Source organism: Dinoponera quadriceps, unplaced genomic scaffold (genome assembly GCF_001313825.1).
Source record: "Dinoponera quadriceps isolate SergipeBrazil2010 unplaced genomic scaffold, ASM131382v1 scaffold458, whole genome shotgun sequence".
Taxonomy (NCBI): domain Eukaryota; kingdom Metazoa; phylum Arthropoda; class Insecta; order Hymenoptera; family Formicidae; genus Dinoponera; species Dinoponera quadriceps.
In genome coordinates, this window is record NW_014554796.1 from 1996053 (window position 1) to 2016676 (window position 20624).

The following is a 20624-nucleotide window of genomic DNA, read 5'->3' on the forward strand; positions in this document are numbered from 1 at the left end:
TCTCTTTCAGGATCTCATCTGTCATGGTTCGTTGAAGTCTTCGTAGATTTCGTTGAAGTCTCCGAGAAGCATCTATGCTACTTACCGCCGCTAAAGGTCGATCGAAAGAGCAGTTTTGCGACGCAATTTCACCAAGTAATATGTGAAAGAACGAGTGCTTTTTGCAAATTGTCCCAAGGATACGAGACGAAAATAGAAGGGAATCGATAATCTCAAAGAGTGCACACCGATGCGTCATTTGGAATCTCTTACGATCGGGGACACGTAGAGTTATATGACGTATCTATTCGCGTGCAATTCTCAAAATAAACGGATCATACGAATATCGTAGCGAGAGAAACGTTATTTCTAATACTTTTCTATTTCCTGTCCGAGAGATGTTGTTAAAAAGAAAAATCTAATAAAAAACTGAAAGTAAGGAAAGTCATGCATAGCTGCGGCCTGTAAATTGTAATTCGTTTGACCAATCGATGCCGCTCGTTATGGAGCCGCGCGATCGATATCGGCGAACCGATTGTTACCAGGGGGACAGAGCATTTCGTTTACCCCAGGCATGCCCTACCCTCTTTCAGCTGCGCCCTAATATAAATATTATTACACTTTGATAGGGTTAGGGTGACACTAGGACCCCACAGACATTCCATGAATATCTCGTCGTCGCTCGCTTTTCTCTCGCTCGTTTTCCCGCGCTCGCTTTTTCACCAGGCTCTCGAATTCCGTGCGGTTCAGCTCTTTCTTCGGCAGGCGCGTTTTATCTCACGCTACGCGATATCATCATGTCGTCCGGAGTCGAACAAACGAATGGAAATATTTCCGGAAGAAGCTATTTCTTCAATCAATCTTAAATATCCGTCAAAACATTCAGACCCGATCGACACAATGAGGTATACCGATGTAGTATAAAATGCAACACGTGATATTCTTCGGTAACAATGACATCTTTAATAACCGGTTCAACAACATTACAGTGTGTCATAGGATTTCAATTATATATGCATTTCGAATTACTTGGTTTTTCATCAATTAAATATACATACATACATGTGTGTGTGTGTGTGTGTGTGTGTGTGTGCATGCATGCGTACGTGCGTGCGCGCGCGCGCGCTTATGCGCGTGTAAGTGTGTGTACGTACGCGCAAAGTGCGAATGTATTGCAGGTTGTACGCTACGCTTATAATAATTTCAAGGTGTACGATCGACTGTTTGTCGCGCACGAATAATATGTATTACGCACGGATATAATTAAATATATATAATACCGGCGACCACATTCACTGTTTATGATGTGCGTGTATGTGTGTGTGTGTGCGTGTACGCGCGTTTCATATTTTCTCGTAATAAATTGGAGATCACCGGTATCCCTGCTCTGTCTCGCAACACTTGAGAATTAGACTCAATTTTTAGGTGAGAAAAATATCGTTGAGAAACTAGCGCCCGTGTTTAAAATCTCAACGTCGTTCTCGACAGTGCTGAGCAAGGTTTCGATACACGGGATGTGCAATTTTATATATAAAGATTTCGCTCGCACCAACTCGTTAAACCATAGGTACTCTTGATTTGATTTTTTGAAATAAAGGGAGTATCTTTGAAATGGTATGAATTATCTTTTAAACAAAAGGACTATCGCGCTGCTGGTTGCCGCGCTTGTTGTACATTTTTCAAAGAGTCACCTGCATTGTATCAATTAAATAAATATCTGGAAACGTTCTTAAGAAACGTGTATTTATAAAAAAAAAGAAAGGAAAGTAAAAAAAACAAACGAGAATTTCGCTTTCGAGAAGAATCACTTTTTGTTTAGAGTGTTCTGTCGGGGCTTGCACGAGCGTTAGAATAATAACAATTTCGCCCAGCACTGACTCATCATAGCCTCGACGAAAATGAATGCTCACATACCGTCGCATTTCCACAACATTTACAAATGATATAGTATAAGTAGGCAAAATCTACCGGTTGTCCCAAAACTGCCACTATTTAAATCGACGAAGTAACACAAGATAATAGGAACGTACGTCAAGATTGCCGTCGAGATTATACGAAAGGAAAATATTTGGCAAAACAAGGTGCACAGTCCAAACGGACGACGAAATTTGAACGGAGGGTTTTACGCAACAAAATACACAGGATACGTAGCTGAATGAAGTGGCAGTATTTGTGGATCATCCTGTATGCGCGACGCTTCCGCGCGAGGGAAACTCATTTTTCTCCTTTCTCCTCGCGCACGTATAATATATATATATATACATATTAATAATACATATATGTATATATTAATAATATATATATGTATATTAGTAATATATATGTGTACATACGTATATTTACAAGAGACAAGAAAAGCTACAAATAGTTGTTTATGCGATATATACGTATAATATGTGTATGTATAACCGTAGTGCAACCGATGCAACGCCTTGCCGATAATGAACGTGTACTCTCGATACGCGACTCGGTCGACGACTTCACTGGTCTTGAATCGAGAAGGAACGCGCGAAAGCACCTTGCGTAAACGTAATTTACATATAATGAACGTACGATCGTTCTAATCGTCTTAAATGTAAATCACTAAAAAAATAAATAAGGGCGGAACTCACGTTAATCCCTTAATCGTTAAGTATGATGTCGCGTTAATTCGGTCACGAGCCACCAGCGGAATCGATTATTATCGGCGAGTCGCCACGTTACGATAAAATCCTTAAGTTTAGAGGCCAGCTCATAAAAACGAAACGCCACAACGCGAAGGTAGAACGTTTTTCTCTGTTCCAGCTATAAAAGAAAATACCTATCCTACATTTAGGTACGTATGTATAACGGTCTAATAGATAGTGTCTAATAGTTACGTTAGGTCGGGTACACACTTGCTTGGATGCAACGGGAGAGTCGACGATGTATATGTGTATATATACACGTTCGTACTACGAGTCTCGCGACACAGGGATAAAAACTGCAAAGTTGAGGCACTGTTAACTCAAAGCACTCGCGACGGCGATCCTCGAGGGCGAGTGGTACGATCGCGAGCAAAACGGATTCCCTGACGATCGAGGAATCCTTTACGCCGCCGATAATCGACGTTATCGCTATCGATCGATTAATTATTTAGTCATTTTTTTTTTCACGACGCCTCTTAGTACCGAGGTACGTAGGTAGGAATTTTACGAAAGTTCGAATGCTGTGCGCTCGGTCGTGGCAAGTATCGACGACAGATACAAAGAACGACATCGATCTGCGATCGTCTCTCCGCGCGCGTTCGTGCTACCCTCGTGGACGAAAATGTTACACATGTTCAAATAATGTTGGAGAGGTCAACACATCGTACACACATTTGTATAAGATGTGCTGTAAATTGTCAGTCAGTTGAAATCCAATCGGCGTGCATGTACCATCTTTCTCAAACGATCGAAGCGCGCTAACGTGTCGCGATAATCGCTGCATTACAACCGAGTGACAAAAAAATTGCATGTATAATTATATACACATATAATATATAGGAATGTCACATGCATGATAGATTTTCACGATGAACCAAAAATCGACGAGATTCAAACGAGATATCTCTTCGGTTGGAAAAGTAATCTCATAAAAATACAGATATGCTTACTTTGGCGCGCTCGCACCTTGGTACTGGTATTGCTCTATTATTGCGGCAAAGTATCCGATCGATAAAATGTCGTCTCTTTTAAGAACGGGAATCGTTTTTCATTTCAAAGATAGGGGAATAGATAGATATCGAGAAAAGTTCAGGGATCGAAATGCACTTTAATCGAATAATCTGCGAGAGATTTGATTTAGTTTTGCTATCGTGACGATCGAATATCATTGACGGTAAGATTTCGGAAACACGCATATTTCGGGTGATTCTCGAGGATCAAAGATAATAGGGTCGCTCAAAGAGCGAATGGAACGAATACTTTGCCAGTGCAGGGCGAGCCTTCAACCGTTGCGAGCATTTTCGTCACAACAATTCGTCCCTATACAATTGCCTACTTAACTTACTTCCTGACATCTTAATTAGTGATATGATACTTCCGTCCAGCGATAGATTTCCCGAAGAAAAGCCGTAAAAACAACTTGGCCAGCGAGCGAAGGAGAGTCGCGCGAGAATCCTCTCTCTCTCTCTCTCTTTCGATCCTCTTACATTCGGCGCGTGTCCTAGATCGTGTATGCATTTTGCGATCCTTTCTCTTTCACACACGAACGTAATTTTATTTCGATGTTTCCCCCTTCTTTCTCTTCCTTTTCGCCCCTCTTCCACTTCAGTCTTGTAGTTTCAACGTCACATATTTTTAATTCCAAAATCTTGTCACGAAACTTCAGATAGAAGGTCCCGGAATGACTGTTTGGAAGTCGTTGCCTCTCACATCCCCTGACAGACGATACTCGGAGTACGATCGAGCGCTTGCTTTTCCGCCGATAAGTGGAAGCCTGTCTCTCTCTCTCTCTCTCTCTCATCTAGTACATTCCTTGCCTGAAAGGGTTGCTGTCCCCGGTTGCTGGCCGTTGCTCCGTATCGGGCGGTCTTCTGAAGGGGTTCACGTCAACCTGCGGGCCCCTCTGTTCCTGTTCGTAATTCCTCGGCTGGCCGTAGCCGGCCTGATTGTAGACCGGCGGCTGCTCGTTGTAGCCGATCGGCGCGCTTTGCACGCCGTAGCCAGCCTGATCGTAGCTCGGCTGATAGCTGCCTTGGTCGACGTTCGTCTCCATACGCGTCTGATTCAAATGGTTGCCGATCTCGCCGGTGACCGGCCGCTGCTCCTGCAGCACGTACGTCTGGTACTCCTTGTCGGGCGGGTCCTGCATCAGCACGTTCGCCTCGTCCTGGAACGGCTTGAAGTCGTAGATGTGCCTGAGATAGTAGAGCACCGGGGCGTAGAGGAGGTTGGAGAAGGCGATGCCGACGTTGAGGGCGGTGAAGCCGATCATCTCGACGACGCCGCCGGCTATGATCGGGCCTACCGCGTACGCCAGGCTGTACGATATGTCGGCGATCGCGTAGATGCTGCCGTAAACCGACACGTATCTCACGTCGACGAGGTAGCCGAGCGTCGGCAGCAGGGCGGTGTCGATGAGCGCGATGCCGAAGCAGATGCCGCAGACCGGTATCATCAGCATCTTGTACGTGCTGCAGAAGGGCACGATGAAGCAGCAGAGGCCCTCGAGCGCGAGGCCGCAGGCCGCCATCAGCCACTGATACTGCGGATACTGCTTGGCCATCTTGACGGTGATCATGACGCCCATCACGTGCGGGAAGAAGGCCGGCAGCCAGATCATACCGATCTTCCAGTTGTCGTGCGTCATCGTGTCCTCCATCCAGAGGGAGATGGTCGGCTCGAGGAAGGCCAGCGCGACGTTCGACATCATGAGGGCGCCCGCGCACACGGCGATGTACGGGTCCATCAGCAGCCGCCAGATCGGTATCGTCGACTTCTGCTCCCTGTTCCTGTCGCGCAGCTGCTCCTTCAGCGGCTTCATCACCAGCAGCAGCATGAAACCGTCGGCGAGGCTGACGAAGGCCAGTATCAGGAACGGCACTTCCTTGCCGGCGAACTGGTAAAGGGCGCCGCCGAACGGCGGTGCCACCAGGCAGCCGAAGCTGATGAAGGCGAGCGCGATGCCGAGGGCCTTGGAGCGTTCGGACTCCTCCGTGAAGCGATCGGCGATCATGGCGAGGCCGGCGGTGTCGGCGAACGCCGAGCCGACGCCCTGCAGGCTCCTCGCGAAGAAGAGGACGCCGTAGCTCTTGCCGCACGCGAACACGCTGGTCGACAGGAACATTATGCAGAGCCCGATCATCATGGGGATGTCGTAGCCGATCTTGTCGATGAGCGCGCCGGAGAACGGGTTCACCATCAGCTGCACGATCGCCTTCGAGGCGAACAGCACCCCCGTGGCGGAGTCCTGGCCGTGGTGACCGGGCGGCCCGGTGATGTTCTCCGACTCCTCGACGGGAGGCCCGAACGCGCCGACGTATTGAAGGTAGTCGGGTATGATCGGCACGATCACCATGTACAACATGTTGTCTAGCAGCAGCGCCACCGACACGATCACCAGGATCAGCTTGCGCTGCGCCTTCGGCTCCTGCAGCTTCGTCCAGACGATCTCCTTGAGCTCGCCGAACTCCATGTTGAGTATCGGTATCGTCGTCATGGCGGCTCGCTAGTCTGAGTCTAGAGGGAGTAACTCTAACCGCGGTCACCTCGTGCGACCTCGCGTGACCAAGAGATCGTCGCGATTGGGGCGGCGCGCATCAGGCCGGGCCGGGGGTAACCTACAACAGAGTTCACCGAGTTGGTTAGCGAGAGAAATTGGAAGCGCGGCTTCACCGTCGAGCGCGAGAAAGCTGCTCAAGGGAAGGAACAGGGGAGCCCGGCCTGGTCGACCACCCCAACGCGATCGCGTATACGCCTTCTCCCGCGCCTCTCTCTTTCCGCGAGTCGAAGAGGGCTCCCCCTCGATAAGGCGCCGCGACATCTTAGCTCGTATTACAGCGCGAGGGGGTGCTTCGGATATCATTGCTATGATATGACCGTTGGAATAATCATCGATAGCGGACAATGTCGCGCTGCGATTCTCAAAGATTGGAAAGAGTTAAGTTGCCTCTCCGAAACTTTCCGTCCAAGTTCCATGAATTTTTCGACCGACGGTCGTTGTCGCGTCAACGTCTTTCAACGATCGTGCAAAAACGACTCACCGGAGTTGCTGGCGAACTTTTGCCTGAGAGAATTTGCGAGGCGTTGGGGGCCCGCCAAGGCTGGAAGACCGGCTAACAGGCCGCTCAGAGTCGAGGCGACGTCCGATCCGTCTTCGTCCTTCGAGCCGTTCACCGACTCCTTGGTTCCTCGCGTCCCCGGGCCCTCCACCTTTTCAGCCGGGTTCACAACCGAATCTGCAACAGCGTGATATTTTCCAATCGGTTAAAGTCGATCGATCCAAAAGAGACGCGCGCATACCGGCGAAATTCTCGTTTTTGCCGGGAAACAACGTTATCTTACGCGCTTTCTGCGCGTTAACCTTTTATTGATTTGGTCCAACGATAGATAAATTGTCGCGGAAGAACGTCTAAGGGACGTCAACGAGAGCGTTGCAAGCCGATGGTTTCTTTCGTGAGAAGAGAAAATTCCGGGTGGGACGGACAGAGTCCGTCGACCTTCGGCTTGAAATTTATCATCATATTTTTAACCCGCGCAATTCACCGTGCAACGTTTGTACTCTATATATCTCTCCGTGCGGCCGACACAATTTTTACTAACATTTCTATTATCTTATGTGCGCGTTACCAATGGCCAAGATAAATATAGCGTTTCTGCGTCTATCTATAACATACCGGTGCTATAGCGTGCATTTGAGGAAGACCGGGCATTACACACGTGCGTAACTTCCCAAGGTAATTTTTACTCTCTCGCCGCATCGCGATATAGTTATTTGACAGCCACGTGTTATTTTGCGCGCGCTGTTGTCTGCGGATCCCTCGTTATTCTCTCCTAATCGCGAATTTCAAAAACTCTCGAATTTTCTCAGCGTCGGGACACTCATCTCGATTTTTTTTTTTTTTTTTTTTTTTCTTTGCGAAAACCAAATGCTACATTTTATCAAATATCCGTCCTTTCGACGAGCAAACGTGTCGCGACAAAATGTGACTCGTAGGAACATGTGTACACTAACGACCCTTTCTCTCGTCGGATGTCATTCCGACGGCAAGACAGATTGTTTCGCAGCTGTGCACCGAAACTTCGATATCTTGAAGATGAATCGTGTCATCGTACAAAGGGGAAATTATTGATAGAGCGCTCGTACACGAGAAGTAGTGCAACGATTATCACCGATCGATCCTTTTCCTCGAAGAAGACAATATCGTCGAGTGTACGACAACATGATAGAGTATACAAACTCGAATCTTCGTAAAAGGAATTGCGGAACGAGAGGGAAATACTTACCAAGATCGAAGGGCTCCCAATAGCTGGGGCGTCTCGGCGTGTCTCTCCGTCGGGGTGGCTTTGGAACGTCTGCCCTCAGAGTCCTCCCCGCCACCGGGTCGTACGGCGCCCTCTCTTGCCGTCGTAGCGGCGGCAGCAGCAGCGGCGACGATGGCGATAGCAGGTTCACCGTGGAGGGTGCGGAAGGGCGCAGCCGCAGCCGCCAGGATCCAGGGATTGGCGGCGGCGAGACCGTGCGTCAGCCCCCAAACCCTCCACCCTCCGCATCCTCCGGTGGGTGAGGAGGAGGACGAGAGACCAGGTATAACGGTCGATGCTGCGCGGTATTTCTGGCGTCAGGTCGATACGGCCTCACCTGTGTGAGGTCGCCCTCTCCATGCCAAAGGGGTTCTCGAACGTGCTAGCTGGCCGGCAGTGTTCTTCAACCGGCGGATCGCACCCTCATGGCGCACCTGGCCGCGTGAGACCCTGCTTGCGCACCGAGTATATAAAAGTATCGCGAAGTACACCTTTCTTTATGCCGGAAGGACACGAGCGAGCCGCTTTGCGTGTCGGATAGAGTCCAAAGTTTCTCCCTTTGTCGGATTTCTTTCATTGTACAACGAAGTAGTCGCGCTAAAACCGATTCGGTTTTCTTCCGTCCTTTTGCAGAAATTCTTCGTTTCGTTCTCGTAACGTTTCACGAAATTGCGCGATTACAATTCCAAAGTAGCGAATTGCCGTTTAGATAGCATCAAACGATATGGGTCGAAAGAAGATCGACGAAGGGAAATTCGTCTTCTATACGGCGGCTAATGTCGCGCTGTTGAACCTATGCCGCCCTTCGTCGCGTCCGAACGTTATATTAAGGCTGACGTCGGCCGTCATTTAACGACGTTTCCAGTTGTGCGGCGCGACTTTGAGCGACTGGATAAGCGAATTAATAAGAAAGGAGCGACTTCTGTACTCGAGACTTCTCGCATCGTATCGAGACGGAAAATTAGTCGAATCCAGATAGCAGATTCGCAGCAAAGATCACGTCGCTATTCAAGAATGCTTGCTTTGAAACGCAAGGGTTGAAATTTTGTCGATAGGAATGGCGGAGAAAGGAAATATCGTTGTTGTGCTAAACGAGAGAAATCAAACGAAACCGGCTGGCTGGTTTCCTTCGGTTATTTTTCTTTCTCTGTAGTTTTTATTGCGTTTGACACTATTTCCAGCATTAATCGCACAACGATGCGTTAACTATCGCGTATCTTGCCCAGGGAGCGAAAATACTTTTAGATATCGATCAGCCAACCCAGCGGGATAACATATAGAAAAGTGCATTCGCGACGACCGCCCCGACGGAGAGGATCCAAATTACTCGCATTACCTGTAACCGCGTGGACCCGTCACGTTTTCCCATTATCGTTGACTTTCGCGCGACTTTCATTACGCGCGGACGCTGAAACAAACGATCTCCAGCTGATCGTCCTATTAATGTTCTCCGAGAGCGTGAAGGGGACGCCACGTTTATCTGACAGCTCCACTTTTCCGACCAGCTTCTGTGGCGTGAGAATGGCAGCGTGTCGTAGGACAGGTGGGTTCTTTTCTATTTCCTTTTCCCGAAATTACCCTCTGCGTTATCCCTTGATTACAAAATACCGTTCTGCTCTTACGAATACGGATGACGCGTGAAAATGTCGGCGAGTACGTGAATGCGCGACGACTCACGTTCAAAGTTGCGTAAGCGCATTGTAATCCAGTCAGGTTCAAGAATAGAAAAAAGATGTAACGAGGAATACAAATGTCTCGTAGGTGAAAACTGTTGTTATTATTGAAATGTAGACACATTGGAGTATAAGAAGGAAGGAATAGAGTAACAGTAAAGATATGGAGATCTCCAAAATGTACGAAAGGAAAAAAGAATAGAAAGGAGATCGTGAAAAACTGTCGCAATTACGAAAATGCGTGTAGCTTTGTACGTGCGTGCGAGCCGCGGCACGTCCCAGAGCTCGGAAGAAAGTGGCCGATGAGGAAGAGTCGCCGACTGGAATATCAAGCGAACGGCCCGTGTAATTCGGTTCCGTACGATCGAGTTCACCGACGCGTCGGGTAGGGCGCCAAATCTCTCGCGAAATCTCGTTAGAGAGACAAAAGAGAGTCGCGGGAAATAAAATCCTAGTGGATTTCAGCAACGTATTGTGCTCTCTCTCTCTCTCTGTTTACAACGGTTTTGCCATTGTACGCGTTAGCACATTCGCAATTTTTCGGTCGCTTCGCGTCCGAATAAATTTTTCCAAGAGTTACGCAAGTATCTCGCTCCAAAGAGAGACCGATCCCCTCGTCGAAGTGGCAACGAAAGCCACGGCGTGAGGATGCAGCGACAATGATCGCAGCCAGCCACGAGGTGACGAACACTCGTGTGGGAACCGGGTGAGGTAAGGCTCTCGCGCAAGACGAGTCGCAACACAGAAGAATATAAATCGCGCAACAGACGCGGGAGTTTGTTTCCTCCGATACAAAAAGCGGTCTCGGTTAAGGCATTTTCGAGCTCGTTTAAAAAAAGAAATCCGCCGGCGTATATTCACCCCTCTCTCGCTGCCAGCCGCTCGCGACGGGGGGGTTACCGAAGGGAGGCCATCGGACGGGGATGAAACGAGTCCCTCTGTTTGATCCGCAAACATTGTAATTGCCTGGAATATTATATTAGGTATGCCGTTGCGGATGACGGCGGATGCACCGCCGTGGACGGTCTCTCGATGAGGGGAGGGTACGATAATTTCTTTTTGCCCTCCGGAAGGGGACGCTGTCTGTGGCAGGTACATATTAACCTTCGTCGTGTTCCAATGACAGAAGGAACCATTATCATTAAATATTATTGCGACATTTCCTGTCCGGAGAGAAGGAAAGGGAACAGACGAATAATCGGAAAAAAGAAGAGCTTGCTCGCACGCACGAATTGAAATCTCCGGAGAACGGTCTCTCTTTCACTCCGTTGCGTCTCATTCATTGCGGTTTTTTCTCGTTCTCCTAGCTGCTTCGCGAGACTTTGTGCGCGAAAATAACTTTGGCCAGACGCGCCCGAAAAATCGCTCCCCTCGCCGGCGCCAAAATGCAGCGCGTTACATCGTTCCACGGAATCACCGTTCGCGCAGCGTTCGATGAAGTTTACGTAAGTGCGTTTGTCGGCACCGTGTAAACATCTGCTTCTCATGCAAACAAGCGACAAACGAGGCGTCAACAGCCGGGGAAAGCGAGAGACAGAAGCGTCGGTGTGAAGGCAAATGGAGAGAACAAATTGTGCCCAATTTTCTGGCATTCTCTAAATAATCGCATACGTGTGAACGATGCGGTTATTTCCATCGATTGTCCTACGATGGTGTCGTTTATCCCACGTAACTCGCTCGTTTTACAACAACACTTTACACGTCGTAGCCAAGTGTCCAAGACTCGAGCGTCGTAGTCGCCGAAGACAGCCGGTGCATAGATGATCGTTGAGATATAAGTCGCAGAGTACGCGCGATGTAAATCGAGGTGACCATGGCCTGCGCGCAATCGATTTGGCCTTAAAACAACATTTCGCTTAAGAATAACGCGATCCCGTTTCACCGATCGATCTCTTCGAACGCGCGCTTATAAAGAGATATAAGAGAGAGTAGATGGAAATAAAGTCTCCGCGCGATTCCTCGGGGATCGTCCGAAGAAAGGCTGCGGTCAAAATAGGATCGATGGATGGTTAACGGGGGACAGCATTGTTCCAGTTAAGGTTTCTCGGTCGTACATGCTGACTGAGGAGAACCCTCTCTTGCATTTCCATCAATCGAAAGAACACGCCGTTGCAATTTGTCTCCTTCTCCTGATTTTTCTGTCGCACAAACACGCCTAATTAAGCGCACTCTGTTTGGCCGCACATAGGAGAAAGCGGCCATCGAAATGAGTCGTTAACTTTAATCTTTCCGAGCGTACGTTGCACAAGTATCGAAGATACCACGTTCTAACGTTTCGAGCGATTCGTCTACGCCCTATTCCTTTAGTCGACGCAGATAATACTTCATCGGAAGTATTATCGTAGAAAGTTAGTTGTGTTACTTAGATTCGACGCGAAATTGTTGTTGGACGGAAGTACTCAGTTGAATGTGCGCCTTTTCCGAAAGACTTTTATTACGCCTGATGAATCGTCGAGGATCGTGACTTTACGCACACTCGATTATGCCGTAAAGAAGAGAGACGAAAAGAAGGAGCGTAAAATATGGTCCTGCGAGATAGAAGAGAATTTATGATCTTTAACAATCTGTCGATCGTATATTTTTGGGTGAGAAATGGTCGCGTGATAATCTGAAACGCACGTGTCGTTAACCATTGCGATCATTTCTTTGATCCACGGTACCATACTTCAGCACGTGCGTGCGCAAATATTGCGATCCGGACGAATCTTTGTTGGAAAATCCGGCTGTGCGGACGTCGCGCGAATGAAGTCTCCCGCGTAAGAGCAGAGGCCATGGTACTAGGTGGTGACGACGCGAGTCATTGAGGGTTGCGCGCTCATGTTCGCGAGGGTGAGGGGGAGGTTCAGAGGGATCGATGCGGCACGGCAAATTCGCTTTTTGGAGGCACGTCGCGTCTTTCCCCGCCGACGATGTCGCGTGCTTCAAGGGCGGAGGGGAGAGGAGGGGTGATTTTATTGATCGCACGTAACCACGCCTTTTCGCACGCCACGCCCACGGTCTCTTCTCTACCTGGAATTGCACCCTTTGCACCCGTACTTCGGCATATGTTCCTTTGGAATCTCGTCTTGTTACACGATTTTTCGGAGAAAAATCATTTTCCAGCAAATTTCTCTTCCTCTCTTGCATTTAAGTGTGGATCACGAGTATCTATTCTTGGACGCGGAGCGAAACCACACATATTTTCCGTTAGTTTCCACGTCAGTGGATACGCGCGGTTATACATGAAAAGTCGCGCGCTATTTATATCGTCTCATGGAGTGAAACTTGAGCGTCGCTCACACACGTAATGCTCTCCCACAGACGCGCGTTACCCTTTACGTCTATTTTTACCAGCCCATTTTTTCGTAGACCGTCCTTTATCTCGCAGTTGTTATCTTTCAGCCAATAACGGTACTTGAGGAAATATCGTCTCAAGTGCGAATACATATATAACGCTGGGGTATATTAATTATAATAATAAAGATCGTCTATCATTGACGGTACTCCGATGTACTCCGATTAATTCGGAATCATTAGTTATCACAGGTGCGAATGATTCTTTTCATACAACCGGATGATACCATTCTTTGCCGTTCCAAGGCTTGTATCAATTGACGATCATAACTTATGTAACGCGCGATCGATTACTTGTTTCAGAGAGAGAGAGAGAGAGAGAGTGATATTAATACGCGAATCGGCCAGCTAACACGAGAGGATAAATAAAATCTACGGCGCTAGGATCTGGTAATTATTCGATTGACACTGCCATACTGGCAAGCAATGGTGGAGTTGTACGCGCTGATTTGAATATGCTGCATTGGATAGGAGCGACCACGAAGAAGCCATTGCATCGGCTTTTCTGGCATAATTCCGTTCTGTCCTCTTTGTGATCAATTGTTATTGTATGCTTTCACTGATCGATCTTCAGCGTCTTTACCGGAGAAAGTATCACGGGTCTCAGAAATGGTCGCGCGATTCTTCTGGCGATTTCATCAAAGAAGAATACGAAAGAAAAATATAAAAGAGCAGAGAAATTTTCAAGAGTCATTTAGAGTCAGTCATTCAATTTATATCGTTCTATATTATTTTACATCATACTTAACGCGAGAAGATGATCGCGACTTTACTGCGAAACTCGATTGTTTCTCGATTCGCTTTCCTGAAATGTGATAATTTCAACATATACATGTTTACAAGGATGGATCTTAAAGCAACGTGGTCACCGAGAAACTCCGGAGACGAGATGCTTCTCGAGCACGTCATTGACGAAAGTCTGCTTTCCAACGTAACACCACGGAGATCCTTTTAGCTTACGTGAGATTTTGAAGGCATAAATAGAATCCCCCCGCGAACATTCGTACCGTCGCGCCTCGGACAAATTATCCGCCCGTTGTAGCAGCGGCGCAAGCAACCTCTGCCTTTAGCAGCCCTACGCATGTTGTACCAACGAAAGAAAGTAACCAACGTTTGCTCGCAAGAGTGAAAGCACAAGCCCGTTCGTTCGCCACGGGTTTTATGGTCATCCACACGACGTTTAAGCCCGACGTTTTCACACATATTGCGTCGTGTTTCCTCTCGACACAGATATCCGGTGATCCAACTGGACATGCAAATTTTTCACTGTCTCGCTTCACTTTACGTTTGCCCGGACAAGAGAATAAGGGCTAAACAGTTTTATCGCACGATGATTCCTCAATGAAAAGCAGCTCCGTTATGTAAGACTAGAGAGAAAGGTATGATGATAAAAATCGAATAGATCTTCCTCGGGAAGAAGCGGGAATTCGCTGGTCATCCTGTAGCTCGCTCGACGATTCAATCGATTCAGCTGTGGAGCGTGACAGCGAGGTGCACCAGTTCAAGAAGATGACGTCCGAGGGGAAATTTCCTTTCTCCTGCGTTCTCGCCTACACGGAATATCGAGACGTTCTCGTAAATAATGACGATGCAACCGAATCACTCGCCGAAAATTTCTTTCCCAATAATCAGCCGCTACATTTTTCCCTCTTGTAAAACAATGCACGAAAAGCTCTCCGACCTTTCAAATTGCATGATAAATTTGATTCGTACGTATTTGACTTTCCGTCAGTTAGCGAGGAGATTCTGACCGACGATCTCATCGAATGTGATTACGGAACCCACGGACCGTGGTAACCGTGAAACCGGACAATCGTAATTGCCACTTTCCTCTCGGCGCGAGAATATCGCAATGTCACCGGCGACTACACGCGCGGCAGGTGCAACGAATTCGCGCTTTCGACGCTATCTTACGTCAAAGACCTATCGTGTCGTAATTAGCGACGATATATTTGACGATTTCTCGCTAAACGGTTCCTGCGTTCGCTCGCTCGCGATTGTCGCGGCTCAATAACGAACCTGGTCGATGAAGTAATCGCTTTCTATGTGGATCAACTACGTTTCGAGTGGGACGTGGAGGAAGGTCGACGTACATCGAGCTATTTCGAATTGCTTCGCTCATCCAGCTGAATAAATGATGCTTTCGTTCCGAGGGTCCTCGCGACGGTTATTACGGCCGACCTTTCGGATTAATTGCTCGCGACGCCAAACGTTGCGAAATGGCACCCAAAGATCTGGCTTTGAGCACACGAATCGCGCGCTCGGTGAAAAAGAGCGTGTGCGGAGAATTCAAATTTGGCCAACATGTTTTCCTAAAGGGAAAGAACGTACAGTATTGTAGCTAACAAAATGAATCCTCTGAGAGAGAATTGTTTAAATATAGTATTGTCGGTTATTTGTTACCACCGCGCCGTATCGAACGATGCGCTCGCTCGGAAGGAAAGGATCTCTCGCTAGAGACGCTGAAAAAAATTACACGTTACAACATATTACGACGTAACACTTGAGAAATATGAATTGGCTGCGGAATGATAACTGAAGGTCTTTAGTGAACGATCGCCATTTGTCACTCGGTATCTCTCAACTGTGTATAAGACGAAGAGCTATTATGCGTGTAGGAGAGACGTTGTGCACAATACGCGAATATTCGTGTGACTTTCCCTCTCGACAAGTGAGAATTTTGGTGAAAAGATTTTACACCGAGCATATTTGCGCACAGTGCGGTTCACAAGATGCGGAAATATTGTTTAACACTTTTATGGTTTTAGTCGAGATAATAATCATAGTGATTTGGATCGCGGAAGATGCCTGCTGTTACTTCCTCAACAATATTACTGCGCACTTTGTTCATCGGGATTGCATCTAATTATGCGTTAGGTTATTATTACACGCATCGTGCATAGCTCGCCGAGAAAAATGAAAAGTTTGAATAATCATGTGAATAGGACGCGCGTAGAAATCTCTCGATTTTACTGCTGGATACGAAGAATATTATCGTTTCGTGATGTACAACTCGTTACAATACTCGGAGATTCGGGGGACGATCAATCGCGCCAATTCGTTATTGCGAAACGTCTGTCATTGGCGACGAGAAGCGCGACGTAACAACGCGATCCCTTTAATCAATTAGCTCGACGGCGAGAAGTGAGGTAATGCTCGATGCAGAAAATGACGGTTACTCGAGCACGGATATTAATTATCTAGGGCAGAGATGCGCTCACAATGCGATCGAGGCCCGCCGGCGTGACTTTCGCTTTTCCTACTATACCCGTCCATCAGCGCGTCTTCCCCGCGCGCGATTGTTGCACTCGCTTGGTTGCAGCATGCCTAAACACTGGAAAAACTGCGCAGCGGAAAGGCGACGCTTTCCTCTTGCGAGTCACAAATTGCAAAACACTTGAAGGAAGCGCCGAAAGATGATGCGTCCTGATATTTGCATTCCTTCGTATTTTCCTCGGTAGTTTCGTCGTCAGCGATGCCACGCGCTCGATTCGCGCGACCTACTTTCTTTCTCACTCGGGCAAATTCGTCTCTGCATTTTTCCCCAACTAGTTGAGTCTAGATCAGCAGAGATCCGGGCCGAGTGGAGGTGGCCGTAACTTGACAGAGCGTACTTACGTCACGATCGCGCGTTTTTTCCACGAGTTCTCGAATTTCGCGCAGTCATTAGTCGAATGCAAATAACAAAAACTTGGCGAGCGCGGGAGTATCTTTGATCGCGATGATGAACATCATCGTCACGAAAGAGGAAAGCGAATTTCCCGGCATAATAATCAGGCTAATGGGTCAAGCAATTAAACCGATAAATTCTTTCTTCGTCGAGTGTACAAAGTTCCACGGGTGTGTTCGAAGATTTTTGCGTCTCTACATGTGTCGTAACGATCGATCAACCGGCGATCGAGACAGCGTATTGGCGCAACGTTGTCATACTCGACACATCTCAGCCATGCTCGCGCTTCATTGCTACACGAGCAATAATAAATCGTCGATTTAGCAACGACCTTCTTTCAGCAATCGCAATGAGAGAGGGACCACTCGGTGAAGTTCGCGAGAGTTGGAATTCTTCGCGCACTAATTGGAGCAATCAGCTGCCGAAGATTGCTTCGTCGGATATTCAGCGTGCCGATTCGGTCATCCAGGCGAACGTGCGACGAATGAACGATTTTCGATCGTACGTTTGCCGCTTACCGATGGATTTCGTCGAAAGCTCTCTCAATCATGCTTAATAGCGTAACACATTCTTTACGACTACGCTCTCATAAATTAGAGAGAGATTTTCTTGAAATATCGGCCGCCGTTTTCTCGACGAATAAAACAATCTCTCGACCGTTGGAATCAGAAAGCCTCCACCAGAGATCTGGTAGCAGTCAGGTTTCTCGCACGCTGAAAAAAGGGCCGACCAGGGTCAGTCGCGTGAGCAGGGCGATTCCCCTCTCACCTCCGACATCCCCTGTTCGCTCCTTAACCGCCTCCCACGTCTGCGGGAGCCTCGCTCACCCGGCCGGTAGCATCCTCCTCAGGACTTTCTCCGAAAGACGGCCAACTATATAAGCGAGATGCACGCTGTTTGAAGCACGTTAGACGAAATCGTGCCACGTTTCGATTCTTCGCTCGTACCTATCCGAAAGAGGTACTCACTCGTTCGGTCGAGGAACGCGAAAAGACGGTCGTGCATGTGACTTGGAGAAACTTCCACGAGATTAGGATCGCCGGAACTATGAGGTCCGCGACCGCCCCTCTGGCAATAATTCTGCTGGCCGCGACGGCCTTATTGCTGAGGCCTATCCACGCGGAGGGTAAGAGGTCGGAAATTAACTAACTTTCCCTATTAAAAAGAATAATTAATGTCGACACGATAATTTGTAGCCGGCGTATCGGCTCGCTAGAAAGTCCGTCTTGACAATCGTCTCGCGATGCGTTTGATTTTTACGCGGCCGCTAGAAAGTCAGCCGGCGAATCTCTTTTACCTCGCCGATTTGTTCAATTGGAATCGTAATTTCGAAACGAGAGCGGCAAGAAAATATCCTCTTTTCTTTTCGCTCTATCATACCGTCGCGAAATGATATGATTCTTAATTCCGGCAATCGGATTCCTCGCGACGCTCTTCCAGCACACCTTCAATCTCCCGTTATTTCGATCTTCCGTTCTTTCGCAAAAAGAAATCAACGTAAGTCTCGGAGATAAGTCTTTTTTTCAGCGTAATTTACATACTGGTACTTTCAATCGATATTCATATTATGGATTAAAAACAGACGATTGCTCGCTGTTTTCGCACAACGAGATAACAATTTTTCACATTTTCTTCATCTAACTTAGTATCTTTCGCCTAAAATAATAATAAATAAAATCGGGGCGCAGGAAAAAGACGGGCCTGAATAGGGGGCGTTATCGGCCGGTGCGTGGCATGTATAAATCAGGACTTTATCGCGATCTAGCGCACCGCTCGTAAACGCCTCGCGCCAAAAAAGCTTTATTAACGCGACGTTTCGATTTCGTGACGTTTCGATTTCGCGACGTTTCGACGCGTGTGAACACCACATTTCCCGCCGTGCAATGAATTTCGTGAAAAACAGCCGTTCGATTAACAAAAAGAAGCGGTCTTTAACGATTTACTCTGTCGCAGTACTTGATTCTTCCATTCTCTTGCCATACCATATGATATACACACTTTGATATATATTTGATTCCGTTTAGTTCCATTTGCTTCTCTCGCGAGATTATAAGCGGCTTCTCACGATAAATCAACGCGTTCCGGATAACATAACAAGCTAGCGAATATCGCTAGCTAAGCGAGAATTCTGATCGTAATCTCTACGGTATCTCAAATCGCAGCCTCGCGGTAAGAAATCGTCACGGTCTGATTACGCTACCATCGCACCAAGTCGTCTTTATTTGGTGCACCGAGGTTTCCTTTCGCTCGTGCATTCTGCTGGTGCACGCCGTGTACACCAATTTCATGTATATCGGTTAGAAAATCAAACGTTTCTTTTAACGACAAGTTAATGAAGAATTTGATTTTTGTGCGGACACAAAAAGCACGCTGGGAGAGAAATCCAACTTTCTGAAATGCTTCCGCTTGAGTTTCAGAGAGTCGCGATCAAGTATCACTGTCTCGCCGCTAATCACCGCAAATAACGAACGTAGTTCGTTAACGGTAATTTCACTTCGGGACAATAGGGCGACGCGAGAAAGTAAGAGTCGGAAGGATAATAATTTGTAAAGAAGACTTATTCCTCTAAATCATGTGAAGACTTTGGCGAAGATTTCTCGCGTTTCTCCGAAAAGGAATTCTCGAGTGGAGAAATGTGTGACGCAAGGAAAACCGATTCTTTCAGCACCAGTCTCCGGTAGCTACTTGCCACCGTCCACCAGCTACGGTACACCCAACTTAGGAGGAGGAGGTGGAGGCGGCGGTGGTCGACCTTCCCCCAACTACGGCGCGCCTCCTTCCTCAAGTTACGGGGCACCGTCCGGCGGCGGCGGCGGTGGAGGTTTCGGTGGAGGTTTCGGAGGTGGTCGCGGTGCACCCTCCGGTAGCTACGGAACACCTCCCGTAGGACGTCCGTCTCCCAATTACGGTGCGCCTTCCGGCTTTGGCGGTAAACCGTCGTCGGCTTACGGAGCACCTTCGAACGGAGGTGGCAGGCCCTCGTCTACTTACGGCGCACCTTCCGGTGGAGGAGCTCCCTCGTCGAGCTACGGAGCACCGTCGAATGGCAGACCCTCGACCGGTTACGGAGCACCTGGTGGCGGTGGTGGATACTCCGGCGGCGGCGGCGGATACTCCGGCGGCGGCGGTGGATACTCCGGCGGCGGCGGATACTCCGGCGGCGGTGGCGGATACTCCGGCGGCGGTGGGCCGTCCTCTACATACGGAGCACCATCGGGAGGTGGAGGCGGATATTCCGGCGGGTAAGGAACAATGAGGATCAATTAAATGTGACTTTTCTCCATCATATCCCTCGTTCGTAGCTCCGGCGGTTACTCCGGAGGTGGAGGCAGGCCGTCCTCGAGCTACGGCGCCCCAAGCTTTGGCAACGGCGGCGGCGGCGGCGGCGGACAGAATTACGCCAGCAACGGAGGATACCAATATTAATCCAGACCCGGCAGCGAAACAATCTCTGTGCTCCATCGGATTGTACGACCAGACACATTCCATCCTAACGTCGACGATCGATTTCATTAATCAGACGTCGTTGAGAAACTTTCTTCTTTTTTTCCGAGAAAACGGCGGGAAAGGGCCGTTTGCCGGTGTCTATGGTGATTAGACCGAGAATAAACGGATATATCTTGGACGTGATAGACGAAGGGACCATGTGTCTTTGATGACTGTGGGAATAATCGTGCGCGGATGTGTCCTTCGTTCCAATCTGACAGGGAAAAGAGAGAAGTCGCGCCGTGCTATGTTTCACAAAGACGGGTTCTCGAACGGAAAATATTCGACGCGTGAACAGCCAAAAAAACGGGGAGGCCTCCCATCTTTCTTATTATTACTACGCGCTTCCAGAAAAGTGTCTGTTCACTGAGTCTTCCGTTGACATCGAAAGATGCGCGAAGAAGAACGAAGGAGAATGAACGAAGATTCTATATTTGGAGCCTGTAACTTATTTATTTTGTAAAGACGCTTTTTGTACTAATAATAAAGCCGCTATACGCTAATAAGAAACGTTGT

At 48.2% G+C, this 20624-nt stretch overlaps 2 protein-coding genes across 3 annotated transcripts; one reads left to right on the forward strand and one right to left on the reverse strand.

Annotated features, from left to right (window-relative positions):
* Positions 1 to 917: 917 nt before the first annotated feature.
* Positions 918 to 6772, reverse strand: LOC106741915 (vesicular acetylcholine transporter). Its single transcript, XM_014614349.1, has 2 exons — positions 6686 to 6772; positions 918 to 6262 (listed from the first exon to the last, which is right to left on the reverse strand). Exon 2 carries the CDS (start codon positions 6139 to 6141, stop codon positions 4447 to 4449), a length of 1695 nt encoding a protein of 564 aa, XP_014469835.1. The 5' UTR covers positions 6142 to 6262; positions 6686 to 6772; the 3' UTR covers positions 918 to 4446.
* Positions 6773 to 8360: 1588 nt separating this feature from the next.
* Positions 8361 to 20588, forward strand: LOC106741895 (pro-resilin). Of its 2 annotated transcripts, XM_014614308.1 has the most exons (4): positions 8361 to 8421; positions 9128 to 9489; positions 19288 to 19864; positions 19925 to 20588. In XM_014614308.1, the coding sequence occupies exons 2-4, from the start codon at positions 9390 to 9392 to the stop codon at positions 20046 to 20048; spliced, it is 801 nt and encodes a 266-aa protein (XP_014469794.1). In that variant the 5' UTR covers positions 8361 to 8421; positions 9128 to 9389; the 3' UTR covers positions 20049 to 20588. The 2 variants fall into 2 exon arrangements, with proteins under 2 accessions (XP_014469794.1, XP_014469793.1); XM_014614307.1 differs by lacking the exon at positions 8361 to 8421 and having other exon boundaries at positions 8951 to 9489.
* The last annotated feature ends 36 nt before the right edge of the window (positions 20589 to 20624 follow it).